Here is a 27,713-nt window from a genome sequence, read left to right as displayed (position 1 = left end):
TTGGGTTCCGGCCGTCGATGGAGCCTGGGACTCACCTCTGTGGCTGCGTCCTTGAAGTTCTCACTGTATGTGCTGTCCGGGGTGCTGCGCTGGTCGTCTTTGAGATAGGCGCTGTGGGTGGCCAGCGAGGGCACGTCATACTGAGTCTGTTCAAAGATAACCACTCGTTGCTCTTCCCCATCTCCCCGGGGATAGTGCACAGGTGGGGCCATGAAAACTGGTGTGAAATCTTCAGCTTTCACCACCGTGATTCCTGACACAGGGATGATGGCAGAGCTCTCCGGGAAGCTGATGCTGTACTGTTCCCTCTTGGAATTCTCCAGGTGATCTTGATTTAGGGAAAGGTTCACTGGAACAGTCTTTAGGACTTGCACTCGGTTTTCTCCCCCACTCAAATTACTCTGGGCTTCACTGGTGCCAAGGCAGTTTCTGTGTGTTGAAACCCGCCCCCGCAACATGATAGAATTAGAAAAATCACCATTTGGCAAAGCCTAATAAAATAACCAATGCAGGCAATAATCATCGGATGTTAATGCCATTAAGGGACAGAGGGCTGGCAAACTTCACAACGAAACGCAATGGGATCCTTGAGTCACTAGAAGTAGGATCACGAGTGAGCCATGCGCCCCCTGGTATCATGCAACCTGAAGTACTCAGTCTCACTGTAAAAAACAAACGAAAACAAAATGAGGCCGGGCGCTGTGCCTCAAGCCTGTAATCCCAGCACTTTGGGAGGCCGAAGCGGGTGGATCACCTGAGGTCAGTTCGAGACCAGCCCGGCCAACATGGTGAAACCCCGTCTCTACTTCAAATATACAAAAAATTAGCCGAGAGTGATGGCGCATGCCTGTAATCCCAGCTACTTGGGAGGCTGAGGCAGGAGAATCACTTGAACCCGGGAGGCAGAGGTTGTGGTGAGCCGAGATCACGCCACTGCACTCCAGTCTGGACAACAAGAAAGAAACTGTCTCAAAAAAAAACAAGAAGGAAACTGTCTCAAAACAAAAACAAAAAACAACAACAAAAACAAACAAACAAACAAAAAACCTGACCCTAAATCTAATCAAATCTTCATATCTAACTTTCAGCTCTTAGGAACTACAGGAACATAAAGAATGACTTAAACAACATCAAAAAGAAGTGATCAGACAAACCAGAATGCAGCACATCCTACTGACCTAAATTTGTCAACAAGTCAAAGGCATGAAAAAAGGAGGAAGGGTGGGAGAAGTTCTAGATTAAAAGAGACTTGAGTCATAAAAATCAAGTATGACAAGCAGCTCTTGTTTGGATCTTGACCTGAACAAACCAAAAAGGCATTTATCAGGCAATGGGAATTTTGAGACAATTGAATATGGACTGGGATTTGGTGATATTAAGCAAGTATTGTTTTCGGGTGCGGTGACTCACACGCCTGTAATCCCAGAACTTTGGGAGCCCAAAGCAGGCGAATCACCTGAGGTCAGGAGTTCGAGACCAGCCTGGCCAAAATGGTGAAACCCCATCTCTACTAAAAATACAAAATTTTCCAGGCACAGTGGCATGCGCCTGTAGTCCCAGCTACTCGGGAGGCTGAGGTGGGAGAATCACTTGAACCCAGCAGGCAGAGGTTGCAGTGAGTCGAGATCACACAACTGCACTCCAACCTGGGGAACAGAGCGAGACTCCGTCTCAAAAAAAAAAAAAAAAGCATTGTTAATTCAGTTAGGGGTGATAATGATTTTGAGTTTATGTAATAAAATGTCCTTTTTTATTTTTTAGACACACAAATCAGAAGTAGTTAGAGGTTAACTAATATGATGACATGACAGAGATTTTAAATACTATTGCAATTTGAAGGAAAAAAGAAAAGGAAAGAGAAAAGGTCAGTATCAAGCAGATATATTAGGCAGTGGCAAAAATTTATCATTGCTGAACTGGAGAATGGGATGGGTTTTTTGGGGGGTTTATTACACTATTCTCTGTACTTCTGTATGTGTTTGAAATTTTTACCAAAATTTAGTTTTAAAACACAAAAAGAAAAAAGCAGGAGGAGGACAAACAAGGTAATTTGAAGGACTGGGGAGTGGGGAGGATATTTTTTACCATTCTGTGGGCACCTTAAAAGAGAAATAAAATAATGAGAATTTTATCCTTCGGGTATTTTCACCAAATTGAGAGAGAACATGAGCTCACTGACGTCCTTAGCACTGAATTCCTTTGGGGACTTAAGGAAGTGGTGTAGCTTGGCTTATGTAAAACAAGATCTCCCAGATCTCAGACCTCCTGGGTGGTACAGAGAGAAAGGAGAGGATGTAGAATATTAATTCTTGCCAGACTAGAATAAAATACTTTCATCTATACTCAAGAAGTCTGGGAGAGAGCAGAAACAAATAAGAACTCATTAATGGAAAATTATTGTTGACAGTAAAATGATTTTATTAGCAAAGTCCCTCTGGTCAGTGCAAGTTTGGGGCCACCTCTCACTAATTTATGGATTCTTCTGAGTAATGTGGAGAGAAAATAAATTGTTTGCCTTCTCTCTGATGCCTGGGTTGTTTGTTTGTTTCTGTTTTTTATCTAGCATGTGCTTTCTGGGGCTTTCTGGCCTCTCTCATTGTGAGGACTATTCTCTTAAAATTTGCTCTTCTGAGGCCGGGCATGGTGGCTCATGCCTGTAATCCCAACACTTTGGGAGGCCGAGGCTGGTGGATCACCTGAGGTCGGGAGTTCGAGACTAGCCTGACTAACATGGAGAAAACCCATCTCTACTAAAAATACAAAATTAGCCAGGCATGGTGGCACATGCATGTAATCCCAGCTACTCAGGAGGCTGAGGCAGGAGAATCGCTTGAACCCGCCAGGATCGGAGGTTGCAGTGAGCTGAGATCATGCCATTGTACTCCAGCCCAGGCAACAAGGACAAAACTCCATCTCAAAAAAAAAAAATGTTCTTCCAAGAACTGGGCTCTCTTGGCTCCTGTGTGTAAAGAAGGAAGCCCATTAGCCTTTGAGCTTGCCTAACTACCAAGCAGGAGTTGATATTTTCAGCTTTGATTTTTCAGATGAAACTTCAAAGTGAAACTTGCAAAAAGAATTTCTCCACATGAACACAGCAAATAGAAAAATATTTAAGATATCTAAAACCTTATGTGTAGGAAGAAATAAGTCTAGAAAATAATTTCCTAAGGAGTAAAATCACAAGTCTACACACTTTCTGGCCTTAAGTAATGACCTGATTTCGTGATCAAATCAATAGGGCGAACCTGTACATAAGAAATAGTGAAAATTTAGAATTTATGTTTCATCTGAATCCAGCTAGTTAGAGGATGCCAAAACCCAGACCACCCATTTACATTACCATGTCCTAAACCTCATTGTTTAAACATTGCGTGGAATGTTAATAGATATTCCTCACATACACACAAAAAAAAGAGTCCATGATGAAATCAATAATAAAAAACAAACAAACAAAATTGCCATAACACGACCACCCTGAGTGGGTTGCAAACATCATGAACCCAGTAAAGGTTCCAGCATTCCTTCACCTGTTAAATCAAAACCCAGGATTTCCCGAACTCATGTCAGCCCAGATCCTTGAGTGAAGAAATAACCATTAATACTTGGGGATAAGCCCCTACAGGTTAGGAGTACATAAGTTGGTCTACATTTATTGGCTACAAAGTTGTTACCCAGTTTCCACTCTAGGCTTTGCACACACACAGTCTCATTGGCTTTGCCAAAATATTCAAAGTTAACCAACTTCTCTATAGAGTCCATTTGGGGCCAAGTTTCTTAATTCTTTAATTCATGTAAAACATAGGAATTCTAAAGAAAGAATACAAGTCAAAATATTTTTTGGCTTTGGTGTCCTAATAAACAAATAAGCAAGCTATGGAATTGTATAAATCTTGTTGAATATTGTTATCATACCACGAGAAAATAACAGATTCGGCACCAACCTAAAATGTGTAACTATGCCTCTGTTAAACAGTTTTAGCTTTTGAAGCCAATACCAGAGAACTTCACAAAGACATCCAAAAAATGGATAATTAAAACTAAGAATTATTGCAAGGTAGTAATTACCTGCAATAGAATTTAAAATTGAACCAAATATTATAATATGAGAAAAATGCAATGATAATAATGGTGTGTTAAACATACTTTTTAGAAAATTTGGATCATGTCATTGAGATTCTGTTATTTTTCCAGGTAGCAACTTCTGTATACAAACAGTTGTAATGATACTATGTTAACATATGACACCTTAATTCATGAATATGCTGCAGATGACAATGACATCCTTCCAAATTATATTCAATGAGAAGTCTAAGTCATAATTAATCTATACAAGGTAGTTTAGTCTATACCTCACTGCAGTTTAAAAAAAAAAAATGCTCCGTGAAAATCACAAAAGTAACCATTAAAACACAATGAGCAGCTGTTGCTTTGTAATGTTGTCCTAAGAGATACTCATTTGTCAGTAATGTAAAAGGTAGACAGAGCACATGGCTTAAACTTGTTTTTCCCTGATCCTGCTACAATTCCAGCACAGGACTAAGCAGATGGCTTAACTCAATAAAACTGGCTGGGTCAAGGAAAAGTTTTAGGGCCTGAAGAGTGTCAGCCTCTTCTTCCTTGTCATCCCTTCTGCCAGTGAGGTCCCAGGACGCCAGGGCAGTGTGGAGTTTCAGGAGATCCCTAATGGAACAGTGACTCAGATGCAGGCAGCCTTCATGTTCTGCTGGGGTTGTGCCCTGGAGATGCTGCACAGCACAGGGCTGCTGGTTGGTGGAGAGGCCCCTGCTGCTAATCACAGAAGACTGTAATGTCACAAGCAGTTCCTATCAAGGCCAGGTCAGATTCTGACACGTGCTAGTAGGGGATTTTATTTCCATATGGAAGAACCTCCAGTAGAAAAACACTATGGCTTCTCTCCATCCTACTGCAGGGGAAGATTTATTGATGGGTGAGTTTGAAAGAAGTGGATGAGTTTGGGCCAGGTGCGGTGGCTCACGTCTGTAATCCCAGCACTTTGGGAGGCTGATGCAGGCGGATCACGAGGTCAGGAGATAGAGCACATCCTGGCCAATATAGTGAAATTCTGTCTCTACCAAAATACAAAAAATTAGCCAGGCATGGTGGTGCGCACCTGTAGTCCCAGCTACTCAGGATGCTGAGGCAGGAAAATAGCTTGAACCTGGGAGGCAGAGATTACAGTGAGCCAAGATGGTGCCACTACACTCCAGCCTGGTGACAGAGCGAGACTCCATCACAAAAAAAAAAAAAAAAGAAGTGGATGAGTTTGAAAGAAGTAGCTGAGCACGGTGATTCAGTCCCTTCTGGTTCTGTCTCTTTTTCTGGATCATCCTGGCCAAAGAGAGGGGACTCTCCCTCCAGTCACCCCTGCTGTGCCATAAATGGTACAAAGTCATGCCTGGGACTGAATAGGTACAGTTACCTAAGTCAGGACTGAAATGTTAAAAGCTGCAGATTCCAAGTCACATTCTCCAATTGGCTTCATCAGAAATAAAGCTGCTTTTGATTCTTTGCCCCTTTTGAATCTCAATTTATCTGACTGTGCCTTGCTTTTCAGCTGGTTCTTGATTGAGGAGGGCAGACAAGGGGTGTTCCATAGTGATCTCCTGCAGCTGTCCTGCCCCTTCACCCTGACAGCAGTAGCGCTTACAGTCGCCTCAACCTGTGCCTCCCTTGGCTGAGAAAGAGCCCAACCTCCTTTCTTTCCCCTCCCCCTATCATCGAAAGCAGTCCTTCAAGTGTCTCACTTCCTGAGGGGCCTAATTGCAGTTATAATGCCATAGGGTTGATCAGAAAAGTTAATCCCAGCAATGGGCTGTCTTACCAGCATCTCACCTCTGACTCAGGATTTTAAGCCTCCTTGGAAGGGCATATCTGAAGAGGGTGGAGAGACCCTTTGGATGCACAACAAACATGCAATTTGCTCTCGTCATTGAGAGATCTAGCATTGGTCCAGACTCAAAAGACAGATAGAGGATGCTAAGCTTCTTGACCCCATCTCCTCTCAAGAACAAAACATACAGTTTAATAACATTGTTTTCAGAAAACATACAGTTATTTTGGGGGCCAGGCAAATTTCTTTACCTTTTCTCCTGGTCTTCTTGGCTGTCACTTGCTTTGCTTACAGACAGCAGCCTCTTGTCTCGAGGAACCTGGAAACATCACCAACCATCAGTCAGACGTACACAGATGCAACCATGACCATGTTCAGAGCTGGACACCAGCATAAGCAAAGAAACCAAAATGGACTGTTCTCCAGGAAACAGTGGAAAAGTTGCTATCACCAGGAGATGTTAAAGGCGAGTAGCCTGAGTGACAATGATTATGGAGCCAGAGACAAAGGGTTGGTGATAAACATATGGCCACAACAGACATGATTCGGCTGCTCACAGCTGGCCTAGGTGACTCTCCCTGGACCCGAGCACCTCTCATGCACTCCCCACCTTGGGAGTGGAAGAGGGGAGAGGAACAATGTGAGCAGAGGTGAATCTAGACTTGGGTGCCTTTGATCAGACAGAAAATAGAGTTACAACAAATGTCACCACAAAGAACAGGGATCTACCTCCTCTCTGATGAGAACTTTAAGTGCTGACATGGTGAGGGCCTTAGGCACGGGGGGCCGTACTGAGCCAGCAGCTGGGGGAAGCATCCAGTATATCTGGGTCCCACTTTGTCCACCTTCCTACACAGCTTGTGGACTTGCTTCCACAATTTTGTTTCTAAATACGCTTTCATTATTGTCTTAAAACTCCTAATGCCCTTTGGGAGGCCAAGGCAGGCGGATCACAAGGTGAGGAGATCGAGACCAGCCTGGCTAACACGGTGAAACCCCATCTCTACTAAAAATACAAAAAAGTAGCCGGGCGTGGTGGCAGGCGCCTGTAGTCCCAGCTACTCAGGAGGCTGAGGCCAGAGAATGGCATGAACCCTGGAGGCGGAGCTTGCAGTGAGCCAAGATCGCGCCACTGCACTCTAGCCTGGGCGACAGAGCGAGACTCAGTCTCAAAAAAAAAAAAAAAAAAACTCCCAATGCCAACATATTACCTGAAAAATATTGAAAAAGTGCTCATTGAGAGAAGGGCCATCCCACCAGCTGTGTCTCTGACCATCATCTAATCATCTACTGCATCCTAGATCCTTTACTCTGCCATTGTTTTCAAACACATGAATAAGTAGGCTTGAATTGGGTTGGTTGACTGAATTTTTTGTTTGTGTATTTTTCTTTCTTTCTTTTTTTTTTTTGCTCTATCTCCAGATCTTCCTTCTAGCCAAACTCCGTTGCACCCAAAAAGCAGTTTTGCTTTCTTGAGATGAAAGAACATTCATGAAAATCATCCTCTACTGGAGTCCTCTAGAAATTCCTGTGATTTCCTCTTACCTGAATATGTACACAAGCCCTGACACCTGGTTAGGGTGGGGACAGAGCAGGGTGGCCAGGAGTCCAGACCCAGAGCCTGCTTGCCTGAGTTCAAATCTCAGCTCTACCACTCAGTAAACTCTGTCCCACTTTCCTCATCTGTAAAATGGGCATAACAATAGTCCCTTATCTCACAGATTTTTAGTAAAATTAAATGAGTTAATTTAATTTTCTAAGCGCTTGGAGTATCTGGTACTTTATATTTGTTAATAAAAAATAAATCAATTGTAAATCATTCATGTTAACTTTCAGAGTGTATACTATACCAGGCATTGCTAAACACTGGATAGAAATGAGATAAATGATAGTTCTCATCATCTATTGAAGATGACAGATAAACATACAATTTCAATAGTCAATACACCTGTGTTCATTGCAGCACTATTCACAGTAGCCGGAAGGAGGAAACCACCCAAGCATCTGTCAGCAGATGAATGGAAAAACAAAATGGGACATGGCCATACAATGGAATACTATGCTGCCTTAACAGAGAATGAAATTAAGGTACATGCTATAATATGGAGGGACCCTGAAGACACTACACTAAAAAACTAAGCCAGATACAAAAGGACAAATATTGTATGATTCCACTTACATGAGGCACCCCAGAAGACTCAAATTCATAGACAGAGGGTAAAACAGAGAGGACCAGCAGGTAGGAGGATAAGAAGGGAATTATTGTTTAAGGAGTACAGAGTTTTCTATTTGGGAAAATGAAAAGGCTCTGGAGATGGATGGTGGCGATGTTTGCACAACAATGTGAATGCACTTAATGCCACAGAACTGGACACTTAATAATGGTTAAAATGGTAAATTTTATGTTATATATCTTTTATGACAATTTTTTTAAAGGCATTAAGGAAGAAGTAAGTATTAAAGGAGACCTCACAGCCATAAAAATAGAATGAAATCATGTCCTTTGCAGCAAGATGGGTGGAGCTGGAGGCCATAATCCTAAGCGAATAAACGCAGGAACAGAAAACCAAATACAACGTGTTCTGACTTATAAATGGGAGCTAAACATTGGGTCCACATTGCCATAAAGATGGGAACAACAGACATGGGACTACTAAGGCGGCGATGCAGGGCAAGGGCTGAAAAACTACCTTTTGGGTCTTATGCTCACTACCTGGGTGCTGGGCACAGTCGTATCCCAAACCCCAGTGTCACATAATATATCCATGTAACAAGCCTGCACACATACCCCCAAATCTAAAACAAAAGTTGAAATGATAAATTTTTTTAAAAAAGACCTGCATATGTATCCCAGAACTTAAAGTATCATAATTTAAAAAATAAAAATAAATAATAAAAGAGGGGAAAAAATGGAGAAAGAAATTCCATTGGCATTGAGATTAAAAACTTAATAAACTGGAAAACTATACATATATAGAAAAAAGGAGACCTGCCTTCCCAGTTCTGCCTGCCACTAGACCCTGAGTTTATGACTCGCCCACACCCCTAGAGAGCACTTAGTTTCTTTCCTAAAATATAGTTATTCCTATAGTGTTTTAAAAATTCAGTACCCCATGATATGAGATAAAACTGTGCTACTGACAGGGTTCTCTGGAAGCCTAGAGGACGGAGCTCCCCAGAGGGGCTGAGCCATGGGTAGGAATTTGTCAGGTGGATGGAGAAGGCTTTCTAGCCACCAGGGCTGCTTATAAAAAGGTTAGAGGGCAGGACAGCACAAGGAAGGCATGGCCAGCATGAGGAATGAGTTGGGGGAGATGTGGCCTCAGAGATGAGCAAAGGCCAGACGAGGAAGAGCCTCTGAAGCAGGGACAGATGATTTACTTCTTTTGTTGTGTGCTATGGCACCATCACATTTTTCTTGACTGTCAAGCATCCCTCGCCCTCTCCCCTTCCAACCAGGTGGCACAAAGTCCCCTGTGCCTCTGAAACCCATCCCCTGCCCCTGGACATCAGCCTCCAGGCTCAGCCTCCAGGGTCCCTTGCTTGGGCTGCTGAAATCAGCTCCTAACTTGTCTCTCCTCTCCTTGACTTCATAACTGTGAATTATTTCTGGATCCATTAGGAAGACTCAGAGTGGTCTGCTTAAAGTGCAGTCTGATCTCGTCGTGTTGCTGTTGTACTTAAAATCCTTCAGTGCTTCCCATTACTCTCAGGTAGGTAGTCTCAAAAACGTCTCCCATCTCAATGTAGGCAGCCCCTGTTTTTGCTTCTCACACTTGGGCCAACTATATCTATGACCATGCATACGCTCCTTCTCATAAAAGAGGCATCACACAAAGTCCTCTCTCCCTAGAACATGCTCCACCCCTCCTACACCCACACCACCACCCATGCCTTCTCCAGGCTAACTTGTGCCCATACTTTGAGTCCCATCTAATTTTCTGTGTCCATGATATGGCAATCTCTATGCCTACCTTGTACATGGTTATGTCCTCAGTGCCTGGAATGTAGTAGGCCCTCACTAAATACTTATTGAAAGAATCGATGGATCAATGAAAATGGCCTGGAAAGGGCAGGACCAAAGAAATAGAAGAATAGGGATTCCAAACACTGAAACATGTTAGCGACTCCCAAAGATTCATGGAAGTGAATGTTACTGTTGCCAAGAGCCCCTGATGTGAGCTCTGTGCAGACAGCTGTGCTTGGTCTAAGGTGCTAGGCACAATACCATAAAGGTGGTTATTAACCTGCAGGTTTGCTCTTCTTTGAACCATGCTCTTTTTTGAAACTTTGGCTTTACAAACCATCTTTAGTTAAACTGAGAACTCTGAACTTGGTCTCTTCCCTTGAGTCCTAGATGTCCCTACCTGGACATCCTGCAGGCACATCAAACTCAACTCTTAATTATTGTTCTCCTCAGAGCCTTTATTCTGTACTCTCTGCCTTGATTAATCCAGGAATCATCTTAGGCATCTTACCCTTGTTATGAACTCCCCTCACCAACTCTCTGTCTCTCTCTCTTTCTGTCCTGGTCTGTGCACATGACAGATCATCCTCTACTCTGTGGCAGAGTAGGCATTGCTTCCTCTGGAAAGCTGGTGAATTATCTGGGAGGTTGTCAGTCAACCCACTGCTCTTGGAGCATACCCCTTTTAGAGCATTGAACTCCATAAACCATGGTTATAGGTTTATAGCACAGTGTTTGTCCTGGACTGTGATTGTCGGTGATCTCTCTGAGGTGGTGAACTGAATATCACCTGCCTTTAGATATCCAATATTTACCCCCATTGCTGGAAGGTCATAGCTACTTAGTGAACATTTTTTGGGTGGGTGTGTGGTTGGGTGGGTGGATGGATGGATGGATGGATGGATTGATGGATAGATAGATAGATGGATAGATGGACAAACAAATCAACCAACAAACTGGTTTCCAGCAGTACTGGTCAATAGAACAGATAGAAACCAACTGACCAGGGAAGCCTATTTTTCACTAAAGCTGGAACCAGATGATGATAAACCAGCTCTTTCAAGCGGAAAATAAAGTTACATAAAGTAAGTCAAAACATTTTTAAAATATCTGGCTAATTGAATCTGTCACATTTTTCTGCCATGCCTGAAATTCATGGAAAGGTCACACAACTTTGGAGCTATTATTGGTAAGTAGTTTAAACTGGATAGAGAACTGGGCTAGAATTTTAGTCTCTAAATTATGACAGATTCTATACATTTGGGTTTTAAAAAATAAACACCACTTGATGAGTAAGTAACTTGTTAAGCTCCAAATGCATACTTTTAAAATTTTTAAATGAATTCAAAAAAGGGCATTTTGTAAATGGTGGACATTGTAAAACAATGGCTATTAGGAAACATACAGGATTGTCCTGTGATCTTGGGTAAATCCCACTGAGTTGCATGAACTATAAAATGTAAAACCTGATGGACTGCACTGCAATGATCCTGTGGTGACAGTTATCAACTGTAGGTCAAAAGATCTTGAAATTTATGAAGTATTATGCAAAGGTATGCCTTTGCCACGTTCACAGGACAGAGACCACCATTTCTGGAGTGCCTGCGCGTAGCTCATGAACTCCTCCCTGTGGACAGAGTCCATGACTGTCCCCTCAGGGGTGATATACTCCAACTTCAGGAGTGAGGAAAAATGGTTTCTTTGACAAAAATAGAATCAATTCATCCTCTGAAGAGGCATAGAAAGTCTATAAAATGTAAATGATAACACGGCAGCAATTTTTACAATAATTTAACTTCCCAGAGTTTACACACGTTTAAACCAAAAAAACCAGACTGCTTTGTTTCATTAACATTTCACTTGACTACAGAAAGAGGTCTATCCTCAAGGGACATTTAACTTTGTTATAACTTTAACACCAACATATATAAGCTGTGAACACCCGGGCAACTGAAAAGGGCTTCAAAATGATCATTTGAACATACAGTGTTTGAAAATAAGACCAATTCTTTCCAGAAACACTAAAATGTTTCAAGCAAAAGTATAGCAAAGCTCATGTGAAATAAAAGAAGCTATGTAACTGTAGTAGTCCACACAGTCTTGGAAATATTAATTCAACAGAAGGAGTTCTAGACTTGGCTGCAACTTGAGTTTTATGTAAACTCCCTACCTGGTATCTCAGAATATTTACAGAAAGCAATATTTCAACTTTCCTTTAAATGCTAGCAAATATATAAGAGGACAGGTAATCTAGGTACCACATTTACTAGTACTTAATCACCCATATTTACTAATACTTAATTATCCTCTGCATCTGTGGGAAATAAAATACATTGCCTTCATAAATTACTAATTATGGACTGGACGTGGTGACTCACGCCTAATCCCAGCACTTTGGAAGGTCAAGGTGGGTGGATCACTCAAAGCCAGCAGTTCAAGAGCAGCCTGGCCAACATGTGCAAAATCCCGTCTCTACTAAAAATACACAACAAAAATTAGCCGGTTGCGGTGATGTATGTCTTAGTCTCAGCTACTTGGGAGGCTGAGGCAGGAAAATCGTTTGAACTCAGGAGATGGAGGTTACAGTGAGCTGAGATCATGCCACTGCACTCCAGCCTGGGCAACAGAGCGAGACTCTGTATAAAAAAAAAAAAAAATTACTAATTATGTTTGTTTCAGGATATACTTCTCTTTCTCACTAACACAAAAAAAGAATTGCCATCAGATACAGATATATGAAATTATATCCATTTCACAATAATAGAATAAAATCTATATTTTAAAGAATAAGGACAACATATTTCTCCCACATATGATCAACATATTTCTTCAAAGCCTTATGAAAACTATTAACTGACATATTAATTTAACATTATAAAAGTTTCAAACAGGCTGGGCATGGTGGCTCACGCCTGTAATCCCAGCACTTTGGGAGGTTGAGGAGGGCGGATCATGAGGTCAAGAGATCGAGACCATCCTGGCCAATATGGTGAAACCCCATCTCTACTAAAAAATACAAAAATCAGCTGGTGGTGGTGGAGCGTGCCTGTAATCCCAGGTACTTGGGAGGCTGATGCAGAAGAATCGCTTGAACCCAGGAGGTGGAGGTTGCAGTGAGCTGAGATCATGCCACTGTACTCCAGCCTGGTGACAGAGCAAGACTCCATCTCAAAAAAAAAAAAAAAAAAAAGTTACAAAGAGAAGTTGTAATGATCTGAATAATCAAATCAGGGTCACTTTAAAGATATATTTATAGATTTTGAAGATCAATTCAACTGTCAAGTTTTGACTATTCTTTTCATCATAGAAGAAAATCACTTTTCAATTTCTTTCTAAGGATGAGACCAAAAACAGTTAAGCCCTCAAGAAGTGGTCCAGTACACGAAGCAGCCTAATTTAATGAGCTCTGTGCTTCCCAACTATCCTCAATACGTTTTGAAAATTTTCAATTTGAAACATTTAGAATTTATCCTTGCATTTCTGAAATGAGATCCTCAATCAGAAAGAATGAAAACTATAAAACAACCACAGCCAGAAAAGAAGAAGAAGAAAAAGCCTACCATGAAATCATTTTGGTTTTCAGACTTTTTTTTTTTTTTTTTTTCAGGAATTCCCCTTCACTGTAGAGAAAATAGCCTTAGTTACATGCAATATAGTTTAGGCCTTAAAGCATTCTTTCATCTGGAGCCCAAGTCCCCCAGAGTTAAGGTCCTTCTTGCTATGTCAGGAGTCCTGCTGGGAGTTTTATGCCTTCATAAGAGGGTGGTCACAATCTGCCAGTGCTGGCTCTCTTAATAAGTGGGAAAGTCAGCATAGACTGGAGAAAGCCTAGACCAATAGAAAGCCCTTCGTATATTTATCCAGCACTTCTTAACTATAAAGGATGCATTTATTTGAGTTAGCAATATCCTTATTTAAAATACCCCGGATGGTCCTACCTGTCAGTCACTTGCACCTGCCACTCATACCTTGCTCTCCATCTTAGATAAAGCCTCGCTTTGTTTTCAATCATCTCCCCAAAAGAGGAATCCCTCCTGAGTGTTTTAATGGGAAAGAAGTTGGAAAAGGAATGTGTAATTTTAGAAAACTCTGGCAGAAGAGTAGGTGTGGTGGCAATGCCAGAGGTGGTGGTGGGAGATCTTTTGAAAGCATGAGAACTGTTTTAGGGGAGAGACAGGAGACAACAGCTTGCAAAGTGGAGGCTGTTGGAAGTTAACAGGAAGTAGGAAGCAGAAAGGAAACAGGAAGCAGAGACCAAAGGTTACTAAAAGGGAAATTATCTCTCCTGCATGATTTTGCCGAAACCTCTGGTTTTTCCATGATGGAGGGAGAAGGGGAGGTGGGATTCAGTTCTTATTCTAAAATAAGAGTTAATAAGAGTTCATTGTGCCCAATCAGCAAAATAAACACAGCCATCCTCACATTTGTGCCAATTCCCAGCATCAGCCAAAGGTGTTTACAATCAAGGCAGGCAATAAATCTCATTCAGTAAATACTTGTCAATTTTTTACACTTCAATAATTCAGAAGGAGCAGGTCATACCAGGCATAGTTCTTTATGCTTGAGAAAAATCATTGTTTTTTGTTTGATTTCCTGAAATACTCCTGTTTTATAGGTAGCATATGGCAAGTAAATTTTTGAAATGTAAGTGCATTACATTTATTTTGTCTTAAGACTTTTTCAAAATAAAAATTTACTACTCATCAAAACAAATGGAGAAAGTTAGGGTTTTAACAAAATTAGGCATTGAAATTGCTGCAAAAGTCTTCCAAAAAAAGTGTTCATTGGAATGTTCCTTATAAAACTGAAAAATCTAGAAACCCTGAATGTTTCTTATAAATAGAAAAATCTAGAGGCAACCTAAATGTTCAACCACTGATCAATAACTAAATTATGGTACAGCCACTGATATGATTTGGCTCTGTGTCCTCACTCAGATCTCATCTTGAATTGTGCTCCCATAATTCCCATGTGTTGTGGGAGGGACCTTGTGGCAGATAATTTGAATCATGGGAGCAGTTTCCCCCATACTGTTCTTGTGATAGCGAATAAGTCTCACAAGATCTGATGGTTTTATCAGGGGTTTCCACTTTTGCATCTTCATTTTCTGTTTCCACTGCCATGTAAGAAGTGCCTTTTGCCTCCCGCCATGATTCTGAGGCCTCCCCAGCCATGTGGAACTGTGAGTCCACTTAAACCTCTTTTTCTTCTCAGTCTCCAGTACGTCTTTATCAGCAGTGTGAAAATGGACTAATAAAGCCACACCATGTAATATACTTCATTCAGCAAAAATAATAATCCTAAAGTAAACATAGCAACAAGGAAGTATTTTGTAATATGGTAAGAATAATATGCAAATAATATTTATGCATGTGAACAAAGAGCACAAAAAATATTATCCCAAAATGAGCACTTCCTCTGGGTGGGTGATAAAGTTGAGCTTTGTAGATGGGGAAGCAGGGGGCAATGAGAACAGGAAGAGGTTGAATTCTATATTGAGTTTGGAAATGCTATTAGTTCCCTGGCCTGGGACAAAGAATCTGCTCCTTCTTCCCACCAGCAAAGGGTTGTCCTGGAGCAGGAAGAAGAGAAAAGTGGAGGCTGGGGACCTACCTTGTAGTAGTCATAGAGCAGGCCGAGGGCAGCAGCACTGTCCTCATCACCATTAATGCTCATCATGGCCTTGGTGGCCGCCGTCAGGGGATTCTCCAAGTATGACTTCCAGGCTTCATCCTCACTGGTGTAGGCTCTTCGGGTATTAAATGGAGGGTCACTGGGCATGGGCACTAAGGCCACTAGTCTTTTATTACTGTAAAAACAAGAGAAATGTGAGGTTCATTTTCAGAAACAGCAAATTTCTTACCCCTAATAATATACACATTACATGACTACAAATATTAATTTTTAGTTCCCCAGAATGGGGGAGAAGGAAGAGAAGAAGTTTAAAGTTAAAGTGACAACTACTGATTTATTTTTTTACTGTCTATGAGAAGTAATAAGTCTTTAAAAAGTAGTACCAGTAGTATAAGTTGGTATTATGGTTTGAATGTTCATCACCTCCAAAACCTAAGTTAAAATTTAGTCAACGTTGTGATGGTATTGGAAGGTAGGGCTTCCACGTGGTGTTGAGCCCACTCATCTTTAAGAGGTGTTTAAGTCATGAATGGATTAATGCCATTATCAAAGGAGTGGGTTCATTGTGACTGAAATAGATTCACCCCCTCTTGCTCTCTTTCCGTCTTGCTCTCTCTTTATCCTTCCATCTTTCCCCATAAGATGATGCAGCAAGAAGTCCTTGGTCAGATGCTGCCCCTTGATTCTGGACTTCCCGGCCTCCAGAACTGTGAGCCAATAAATTTCTACCCAGGGTCAGGTATTCTGTTATAGTAGCACAAAATTGACTAAAACAATTGGTCCTCTTCAAACTCAGAGCTCTGTATCCAGTCATTCTAGGGGCCAAGTAATTTTATTTATTTATTCTTTTTTTTTTTTTTTTCTGAGACAGAGTTTCACTCTTGTTGTCCAGGCTGGAGTGCAATGGCACAATCTCGGCTCACTGAAACCTCCGCTTCCCAGGTTCAAGGATTCTCTGCCTCAGCCTCCCAAGTAAGTGGGATTACAGGCACCCACCACCATGCTTGGCTAATTTTTCTATTTTTAGTAGAGATGGCTGGTCTCAAACTCCTGACCTCAGGTGATCCATCTCCCTGGGCCTCCCACAGTGCAAGGATTACAGGCATGTGCCACCACGCCTGGCCTAATTATTCTTTAGTAATGAATGCAATAATGGAACCCTAAGAGAGAGCAGGTTTCATTTAATTCTCTGAGTTCTCATCATAAATATGTGCAAGACATTAAATGTGATCAATATGCTAATGATTATTGAAAACTGTTTTATCTAGTTTAATCTATACTTGAAATTACTAGCAAATTATAGACCAACCCATGTCTCAATGTAAAAGGCAATGTAAGCTACTTTGCAGACACAATGTATTACAGGTAATGCTGTGTAAAATGATATGGAACAGCAGTAATGAGATGGACTCTATTGTAGATCCTGTGCTGCTACAGAATTCTACAATATTTAGGTGATATAAAAGCTACAAGCTACAAAGACCATCATGGAAAGGGAGGGAGTCTATATGGGGAATTTGCAGTAGAAACAGAAATGGGTGGGAGTCAATCAATCCTAACCAAGCCAGCCTTGCATAAAGCAGCAATTGACAAACAAGGCAACGTCTTCAGGTGAGTATGATGACTCAAGTACCCATAGACCATGACAGTCCTCAGCATCTCCCCTTGCTGGGTGCTCAGCTCTCAAATAACAGAGCCTGCAGGTTTGGTCACTTCTCTCCTAGCCCTCATATTCTTGTTCATCGAAATGGAACCAACATGGAACAATGAGACATTGTATTTCAGTAACACCTATGTCAGCACATCGTAACATGGCAGGGACATGTGACAAGGCTGGCAAAGACAACACCAACATCAATCAATAGAAATTCAACTGCCAAGGACTTCTGATGATCATGCAGTCATAAAAGAGGTCCCTTTTTGCCAAGAACCAACATATGTTGGTGCAGATGTGATGGAAAGGGAACAGTTATATACTGTTGATAGGAATGTATATTATTAGTACAGTCTCTATGGAAAACAGTATGGAGATTTTTCAAAGAACAAAAAGTGATCTACCATTCTTTCCAGCAATCCCATTGCTAGGTATTTACCCGAAGGAAAATACATCATTATATTAAAAAGACACCTCCACTCGTATGTTTATTACAGTACAATTCACAATTGCAAAGATACGGAAAAAGCCTATGTACCCATCAATCGATGAGTGGTTAAAGAAAACATGGTGTACACACACACACACCATGAAATAGTACTCAGCCACTAAAAAAGAATGAAATAAGGTCTTTTGCAGCAACGGTGATGGAACTGGAGGCCACTATCCTAAGTGAAGTAACTCAGGAACAACAACAACAAAAAACAAATACCACATGTTCTCACTTACAAGTGGGAGCTAAGCAGCTATGGGTATGCAAAGGCAAACAGAGTGATATAACAAACATTGGTACAATGTACACTATTCAGGTGACAGGTGCATTAAAAGCCCAGACTTCATCACTATACAATGTATCCATGTAACCAAAAACCACCTGTACCCCTAAAGCTATTGAAATGAAAAATATAGAAATAAAATACAATAGAAAATTTAAAAAGAAAGACTAAAAAAAGTGGTCTATTTTTGCTGACACTCCTGTGGGATCTCCTAATGGTAGATGGTTCCTCAGCTCACTTTGTGATGGAGAACTGGCGTGAACTCACAGCAAAGAGTGTGTCAAGGGCCCTTTGTGTGCTGTCATGATGCATGCTTTGGTGTAAGGTCAGAAAAAAAGACACTGACATTGGTAAGATATGTTTGGGGTGGGGCAGATGGGAAATGCATGTTTAGCAGAGTGGAATTCTGGTCCTTAGGCCTCTGAATCAGGCTCTTTGAGCCAGTGGTTTGGTGAAACTGATTGGAAGGAAAGAGAGAACATTGATTCAATTGCAAATGCAAATGAGTTAGATTACAAGGGTATAATCAGGTTTCTTGGAATACATGAGAAAACACCCTGGTTGGCGGGCTTACTACCATACTGTTAGGCAGTGTGGTGACATGGAGTAGCATAGGCCTTAGAAGTAAGTATTTGTTCACCATTTACAGTGGTGAGAAGCTGGGTAATGTCTAACGTTCACTTTCTTAAATAGTTCAGTGCCTACTTACCTTACAATGTGCTTATGAAGATCAAATAAAATAATTGATAAAATAGGATTCTGCAAACTGCATAGTACTTTGCAAATAACAGGCATGACTATCACTGCACAGTTTTATGTTCCCATAAAATTTGTGGATATATCAATTTTTGGTAAAGTTGAGTATAATTTAAAAGTCTTAAAGATAATCATTAATTGAAGGGAAATTGAAGTTGTTCATTTAACAACATTCTTTAAATATTTATTGAGAGCCCAATAGTTGCCAGACATTGTGCTGGTTGTTAAGGATGGAGTGGCACGTGACATACTGTTGCTTACCCCACACACCTGCCAGAGAGAGAGAATATCACTATTACAGAGCCATGCGTGTGAGAAAGGACATGGGGGGTGTTGTGAAGGCACACGACAGAGGGGACTAACCTAATGAGAGGACAAAGAAGGGGGCCAACATTTCTAAACAAAGCTAAAGCATAGGTAGGAATGTGCTGGTCAATGCTGAGATGGCGAGATGTGGGAAATGCTTTTTAAAGTGAAGGACACTTTGGTAGTGCAGAATAATGGGATTTTCTTACAAAAGGAGCACATTTGTATTTATTTTGGAGAGTCTGTTAGGAAAATTTACATATTTAATGTAATGATGAAATAGCATTTCCATGTAGAAAACTTCTAAATATGCAGGGTTGGATTTGGAGACAGGAAATGTTGGTGGACTCCTGAGGTTCTATAATGAGGCCTCCAGGAAGAACTAAGAAGGTAGCAGAGGTGGTGGGCCCTGGCTGTGGCAGTGTCACCCGCCCCCCACAATTGATTAGTTGGGGCCACCCTGGGTGCCTGGTCTGCAGCCTCCACTTGGAGAGTAAAATAGAGGATTTGGAACCTCAGTCGTTGCCCATGAAGGCACAGGCATCATGCACACTTCCAAAAATGCCCAGTCCTGCAAAAAGGACTTCACATTATTTGGAGTGATCACACCATTGAAAAGGATGAGGATTTTATGCTGTCATGCCTCAGAGATGCACACGTTGCTGTGGAGGAGTGCGGGTGGGGTGAGGTATTAATTATAACACTGGCTAAATTCCAAAAGTTTAGCAGGAAGCACCAAACTGAAGGATCAGAGCCAAGTCTCGATTTACACTAAGATGTGTCCTGATTCACTGGAGAGATTTTTCCCTAAATCTTCCTTCTTGAAATCCCTACTCCCTCCTGCTGAGTCTCTTAGCTTGCTGATTTCATCTTTCCTAGCACAAAGCTTTGCTCATAAATTTAAGAGCGCCATCAGCCTTTCCCCTAAAATGAAATTGTTGATGAATCCTTACGTGATCAGTGGAGAAAGTATTTTGGGAAATCAGAATATTATTAGCTGTTTCTTTTCACATTCTTGACAGCCACAGTGGCCTTTTATGCTCTTCCCTTTAACTACACAATGAATTTGGTTTTTTCTTCGCAAATTATAATCTCTCTGGTTCACAGCACTGTTGAATGAAGTTTGATTTAATAAAAACAGAATCATCTCTCTGGTACATTGAGCAAAAATGTAGACTTGTAAAGAAAGGAAAGTTTCACAGAGCAACTTTCACCACAGCTAGGAACACTCTGAAGCTGTTTTATCATTGCTCTTTTGGAAGGGCAATTCTAATTCTGCTCTGGTCCACTTCTTAAATATCCTTTGTGAAGCTTTAGATGGGCTATGTCCTGGGTAGCCTCAAACACAGAACGGTAAACAGCAACTGTAAACTGGATCCCAAGGTTCTGCTTTGGAGGAAAATTTTGGGGAGCGCCAGAGCAATCACAGCAAGGCTAAGGCCGTGTCACACAGACAACTTTTTTTTTTTTTCTTGTTCGTTTTCTTTAATCCATGACTTCACTGTGTGGATGCCGGGAGATGGCTGAGAGATGAGTCATCAGCTGAAGCGGTGAAACGGACAACGCAGCTGTGCCACTGAGACCAAGACCAGCCAGTCCGCAAGGCTCCAGATCATTCTGCTGGGACAGCCCCCTCCATGCTCCCCTGAGTATAATAAGAGTCAAATGCAGGAATGCTTTGCTGGGGAGAAGCAGAGGAAGCTTAACACATAACATTTTCCCCTTCTAAAGATATGTGCAGTTATAGTCAACAGATCCAGACACAAATCCACTTATAAAGACACTTGGGATCCAAAACAAAAACTAGGACAGTGCCCGTCATGCAATACATGTTCATGGGAAACCCCGTGCTAAACCATTAGTGAATGATCTGCTTCCGGGTCAGGGCTTCTTATGTAGCAGGGCAGCTCCCTCACTGTGATCTGTTGAAAATCAGCCCTAGACACAAGGGTTTGTAGACAACAAAAACAAAGGAAAGAAAAGAAATTTTTTTAAAAAAGAAAATAACAAAGGAAAAAGCTAGGATGGTGAAGTATGCACACAAATTATTACTTTTAATCAACTTCTCATATCCATTTCTACAAGGACATTGGTTTGTGTTTTATGGAATTTTTGTCTTGATATAGGGGGAGGATGCTTTTGGAGTTGGGTAACTTCAGTTTAAATCTCAGCTCTATCAATGAGTGAATTTAGATGAGTTGCTCATCTCCTTGATGTGCAGGTATCTCTTTAAGCTTCCATTTCTTCCTCTGTATCATGATATTTTATAATATTATTCTAAAGGAATCACTCAGATATTTACATTTGAAGTGCTTGGTGCATTACAGATCTTCCATAGATAATAGCTAGATATTAGTAGTACCCTCCATAGAACTAATTCTACTAATAACCAGCTCAAAGTCCAGTGGACAGTTTTCAGGTCTTAACTCCTTGAATTTTCTTGGCCATTTTTTACTTTTGTAAAATCCTGCTTTACTTGTGAGACACTATGCTAAGGTGGTTCTTCTCGTTAGCCAACCATTCTTTCCTAATTTCTGTTCTGCCTGAACTCTCGTCTTCTTTCTCTAACTCTGACCATTCCTTGGTCTTTTTCTTATTTCTCTGCATCATTGTTCTTACAGCTTTCATTGCTCTATGTTAATGACTAACAGATATATAGTACCTGAGAACAATTTCTGTATTTCTACATAGAATCCTTTTGTCATGGAATCAACCTAAATGCCCATCAATAGAAGAATGGATAAAGAAAATGTGGTACATATATATATCATGGAATACTATGCAGCCATAAAAACGAACGGGATCATGTCCATTGCAAGAACATGGATGGAGCCAGAGGTTATTATCCTTAAACTAACACAGGAATAGAAAACCAAATACTGCATGTTCTCACTTATAAGTGGGAGCCAAATGATGAGAACAAATGGACACAAAGAGACAAACAGCAGACACTGGTGCCTACCAGAGGACAGGGGATGCGGGGAGGGGAGGAAGAGGAGCATAAAAAATAACTACTGGGTACTAGACTTAGTACCTGGGTGATGAAATAACCTGTACATCAAACTCTTGTGACATGAATTTACCTATATAACAGACCTGCACATGTACCCCTGAATGTAAAATAAAAGTTAAAAAAAAAAAGAATCTTGCTGTCAGTTTAAACTCAATGTCTTCAACACTAAGCTAATCATCAGTTCTCAACCAGTCACTCCTAATCATTATCTGTCCCCAGTCACTCAAGGCCGAACCTTATGTACTGTGTTAATATCCAGACTCTGAAGCCAGACTGCCTGGGTGCAAATCTTGGCTGCACCACTTATTAGCTGTGTTACACTGGGTTACTTAGTTAACCTTTCTGTGTATCAGTTTCTTCACCTATAAAATGGAGAAGTATCCCAATGTAGACAGAATAATGATATTCACTTCCTACTATTTTTGTCAGAATTAAATATACTGACACACTATAAAAGCTGCATGTATGCTAGCTCTTATTCTTTTTCTTTATCCCTTACGTGAAGTCAACTACCATATTTATTATTACAGCTTCAGTCTTATCTCTTCATGCCTTCAACTTTCCCCTCTTTGATCCATATTGAAGGCTAGTGAAATAATCTTCATGGAACGTAATTTTTTCAGAGTATACTATGACTCTTTACTGCCTATAACATCAAGTCCAAAATCCTCTGTCTGACATTTAAGGTCTTCCATTATCTGGTTCCAACCTACTTTTCAAAATTTACTTCCTTGTACTTATTTAATTTAAGGAATTAAGCCATTTTCTCTGCAGCTTCCTAAAGATGCCCATTCTTACATCTATACCTTTGCTCAGACTGTTCCCCTGCCTGAAATTTCCTTCCTGCTTCTCTGTCTAAATTGTGCTCTTACCAAAGTCCAGCTGCAACATCCCATCCTCCAAAAAATTTTCCAGGATTTTCCCTATTTTAGTCTTTCAGGGCCTCCCTTTGCTAAAAACTTTCACAGCCTATGTGTTATTTATTACATAATCTACCATTTAATTTGTATCATGCAAAGATGACTGACTATGCAAAGAAAACTGTCACTGAAGGCCAGGTGCAGTGGCTCATGCCTGTAATCCCAGCACTTTGGGAGGCCAAGGCGGGTGGATCACCTGAGGTTGGGAGTTTGAGACCAGCCTGGCCAATGTGGCAAAACCCTGTCTCTACTGAAAATACAAAAAATTAGCCAGGTGTGGTGGTGCACACCCGTAATCCCAGCTACTCGGGAAGCTGAGGCAGGAAAATCACTTGAACCTGGGAGGCAGAGGCTGCAGTGAGCCAAGATCAAGCTACTGCACTCCAGCCTGGGCAACAGAGTGAGACTGCATCTCAAAAAAAAAAAAAGAAAAGAAAAAGGAAACTGTCACTGAGCTATCAGATCCACCAATGACACCAAAATAATGGCATTCCATCAGATAAAAAACCCGGCAGTTCCCATGCACAGTCACCGGCCTTTGTCCTGCCTTGGATTCACAACAGCCTGGCTTCACCCTGGGATTTGGAAAACCTTCTTCTCTAGCTTAGCCTTTGGCTTTCTTCTAGAAGCACCAAACTCTACTTCATCCCCAAGTGCATTCATACACACACACACACACACATCTCCCTGAGTAAATTAACACACCTACACACCCAGACTGGCCTTAGGCACTTACATCTAAAGTGTGTCAGATTGTTTGTAGAAAATGTTAACACACACAAAGGTTAACTAAATTGTCCAGGGTAACACAGCTACAAAATACATCCAGAATCTGACCACAGGAGATGGTCACTGAGTCAAATCCCTATCATATAGAACTTACTAGCCCTATCACATAGCACAAGTGATTCAACCTATCTGGATCTTAGCTTTCTCATTTGTGAAAGAGCTGATAAATTAAATGAGAGAAATGCATGTGATGCACCTAGCAGAGCACTAGACACACAGTAGTGCCCTCTAATTGGGCCGTGATGAGGATTAGAGAAGAGCAAGACAAATAATGTAGGGAAGCCAAACATCTGCTCTTCAATCACCACCACACAACACTTTAAATCCTTGTCCACCCTCAGCCTTTCCAGTCTCTGTTGGTGAAAACTCTACCCTTCTAGCTGCAATACTTGAAGTCATACTTGACTCCTCATTTTCTTACATCCACTTCATTAGAAAATCCCATTGGTTCTACTTTCAAAATATATCCAGAATCTGACAACTTCTCACTACCTCCACTGCTAGCACCCTGGTCCAAGCCACCATCATCTTGCACTTGGATTATTGCATTGTCTCTGTGGTAGCCAGCCTCCCATATGGCCCTCATTGATCCTTGACTCCTAGAATTCACACCCTTGTGAGTCCTCTCCCACAATGGACCAGGGTTGGTCTATATGACCAACAGCACATAGCAGAAGTGATAGTATATTACTACAGAGTTAGATAATAAAACTCTGCAGCTTCCATCTTTGTAAGTCTCTCCCCTACTCCCACACCATCCCCTTGCACTAGCAAACTACCATATTGTGGCATATTTTGGCAAGGAACTGAAGCCTTGACAAATAGCCAGTGAGGAACTAAGGGCTGCCCACAACCAGGTGAGTGAGCCTAGTAGACTCTCCAGTCTGAGTCAAGTCTTGAATCAATTATGAACCCAGATGACAACTTGACGGCCACTTTATGAAACCCTGAGCCAGAACCTCACAGCTAAGCTGCTCCCAGATTCCTCAGAAAGTGCATGACATCATGAATGTATGCTAGTTTAGCTGCTAAGTTTTGAGATAGTATGTTACACAGGAATAGAAAATGAATACAGTTTCCTAATAGGTTTCCCTGCTTTTATGATTACCCCCTCCCTCCTTTCCAGTCTATTCTCAACAAAACAGCATCTAGAGAAATCCCATTGAAACGAAATCACATCATGCCCTCTCATGCTCCATTCTGTAATGACTCCCCATTTCCTTTAGAATAGAAGTGATGGTTGTTACAATGACCTACCAGGTCCCCCAGGATCATGGGTCCCTTACTTCTACAGTCTATTCTCCTGATATTCTCCTTCTCACTCATTCTCATCTTGCTGCACTGGTCCCACTTTAAGGCCTTGACTTCAGTTCTTTCATCTTCCCAGAATGTTCTTCCCCCAGATACCTAAGGCTAGCTCTCTCATCTCCTTTAAGCTTTTGTCCAAATCTCACCTTAATGAGACTTAACCTGACTACCCTATTTAATGCAGCAACCTGCCTCCACCCATGCTGGAATTTCCAATTCCTTTAAAACTTTCTGTCTCCCTTACCCAGCTCTCGACTCTTTCTTTTTTCCATAACAGCCATCACCTCCTTAAACACAATGTAACTTACTTTTTTATTATGGTCAATGTTCCTTGTCTGTCTACCTCCACCAGAACCTAAGCTCCACAGGGCTGGGGTTGTTTTGTTCATGAATATATCACAAGCACCTTGAAAAGTGCCTTCGTCATACTTGGTAGTCAATTAACATCTGTTGAATGAATGAATAAAAGCTCCATTGCCATTGAGGAATTGAAGTAAAAGTTGTGGCTTAAAATATTAATAAGAGAATGGGAGGAGCTGCATTCTTCATGTTTTCATAAAATCAATTCACAGCATATTTGTAAAGTTGGTTTTGAGCTATAAAGTGCTATGCAAATGTAAGTTGCCTTGATTTTAGGAAGCATAATTATAAATTTAATTTAGTAAGCATCGATCCAATTTGAACTATCTTTCTCCTCCCTCTTAACTCTCCCCTTCAAATTAAAAAAAAAAGTGGAGATTCATTCTTCTATTCTCCTTAAATGTGAGCTAGGAAACCAAAGATATTTACATTCAGACCTGAGGCAACTGGAGGGGAAGGCTAAACTTCAATCAGCAAAGGCCTGATATTAAGAATTCCTTTCTTCTACCTGTTGTCCATCATTCCCAACACTGACTTGACTTAGGGGCAAAAGAAAATTTCTACCCACTACCCTTTCCTTAAGAAGAAGTAGTGAAACATTTATATAATTTCCAGGATTTCATGCTATGCACTCCGTCTCAACTGTCTTCTCCCCTACCTCTTTCTCTTTCTCTCTCTCTCTCTCTCTCACACACACACGCACACACACACACACACACACACACATGCACACACAGAAGCATAGCCTTTATCTTGAGAGCACATGAATTCTACTCTCTCTCTCTTTTTTTTTTTTTTGAGATAGAGTCTCGCTGTGTCCCCCAGGCTGGAGTGCAGTGGCATGATCTCGGCTCACTGCAACCTCCACCTCCCAGGTTCAAGCAATTCTCCTGCCTCAGCCCCTGAGTAGCTGGGATTGCAGGTGCATACCACCACGCCCAGCTAATTTTTGTATTTTTAGTAGAGACAGGGTTTCACCATGTTGGTTAGGCTAGTCTTGAACTCCTGACCTCGTGATCCGCCCACCTTGGCCTCCCAAAATGCTGGGATTACAGGCATGAGCCACTGCGCCCAGCTGAACTCTACTCTCTAAATAGTTTATATTCTGAGTCTTGAGCACTTGAGATTGGTCTCATTTTCTTGTAGCTGATTCACTATGGCTGATTACTGACTTAGGTAATCACTTCATCTCCCTAGCAAAAAAATGACCATATTCAGACCAAAAATGAAAGAGCAAAGGTTCAAAATGTGATAATTACTTTTTTCTTTTGGAATATTGGCCTTTTTCCCATTAACAGAATAAGATTTTCAAATGGAAGTTAATGAACCAATTTTCCTACCCAGGGTTAATGTCACAATTTAAATGCCAAAAATGATTGTTTGACTGCTAGTTGCTTTCAGCAATATCCCTCCTTTTAGTGCTTGCTAGAGGCAAATCACAAGAGATAACAGATACTTTCCATGTTAGAAATGAAATGAATCCATAAGCCCAGGACAATATTGATAGCTTCACTTTAAAGATGGCTATGCTAGGGAAAGAGATGATTCGATTAATTCAGTGAAAATATTATAATGCCCTCCACCACATAATGTGCATAGTTTTTAAAAACAATAAACTGTAAAACAAAATTTATGTCCATTGAAATTAAGATGGTTTCATTTTAGATACTGATTGCAAAATATACTGATCTACTGCTTGAAGCATGGTCTCTCTCTCTCTCTCCCCCAACCCCTCGGGAGCCCCAGCTTTGTAGTGCGCTAAGCATGCTCTTAGTTCACCTATTAAGTAAAAGGATTAGAAATAAAACTAAAGAGCTACAGGAAAGGTAACCCACTGAGCTCTAGAAAATGAGAAGGATATCACAATACAAAGTGCAAGGAAGAGAACAAGAAAAGAATTTAAAAAATGGAGAGAATTTGTAGAGGTGTCAACTTATGAAATGACTAAAATTAGTTAATGTGTGTGTGTGTGGTGTGTGTGTGTGTGTAAATCAAAATCTAAAACGTTAACAATGATTATAGGTGAATTTTTATTTGCTCCTTTCTACTTTTTGACTTTTCAAGTAATCTTCAATAACAACATCATACTACTTATTGAGCATCTACTATATGCCAGCTAATGTTCTAAGCCCCTCACATGGGTTAACTCATGCATTCCTTATGTTAATAATAACCTTAGAGTCAGATATGGATATCATGCCCTTCATACAGATGAGTAAATTGAGAATAGAGTGTTAAGTGACTTGCCCAGGTTCAGGTAGCAGCCAGCATTAGATCAGCATTGCATCCAAGTGCCTGAGATCTCGTCGTTGTTTCGTTGTTTGTTTTTTGTTGTTGTTGTTGCTGTTTTTTTTTTTTTTTTTTTTTTTTTTTTTTTTT

The 27,713-nt window shown here is 41.0% G+C and overlaps 1 protein-coding gene across 1 annotated transcript in view; it reads right to left on the bottom strand.

The window, feature by feature from the left end:
- GRHL2 (grainyhead like transcription factor 2) overlaps positions 1-27,713 on the bottom strand; it is a 176,147-nt gene that overhangs the window by 110,872 nt on the left and 37,562 nt on the right. Inside the window, exons 2-4 of the mRNA XM_032760147.2 lie at positions 15,432-15,627; positions 6,103-6,170; positions 36-429 (exon numbers count right to left, since the gene is read on the bottom strand). Of these exons, the coding sequence (XP_032616038.1) occupies positions 36-429; positions 6,103-6,170; positions 15,432-15,627 (658 nt within the window). The remainder of the gene's footprint in view (positions 1-35; positions 430-6,102; positions 6,171-15,431; positions 15,628-27,713) is intronic.

The sequence above is a fragment of the Hylobates moloch genome, unplaced genomic scaffold (genome assembly GCF_009828535.3).
Source record: "Hylobates moloch isolate HMO894 unplaced genomic scaffold, HMol_V3 SCAFFOLD_9, whole genome shotgun sequence".
Taxonomy (NCBI): domain Eukaryota; kingdom Metazoa; phylum Chordata; class Mammalia; order Primates; family Hylobatidae; genus Hylobates; species Hylobates moloch.
Note: the sequence above shows the minus strand (reverse complement) of the source record. Positions and strands in the feature narration are given on the sequence as shown.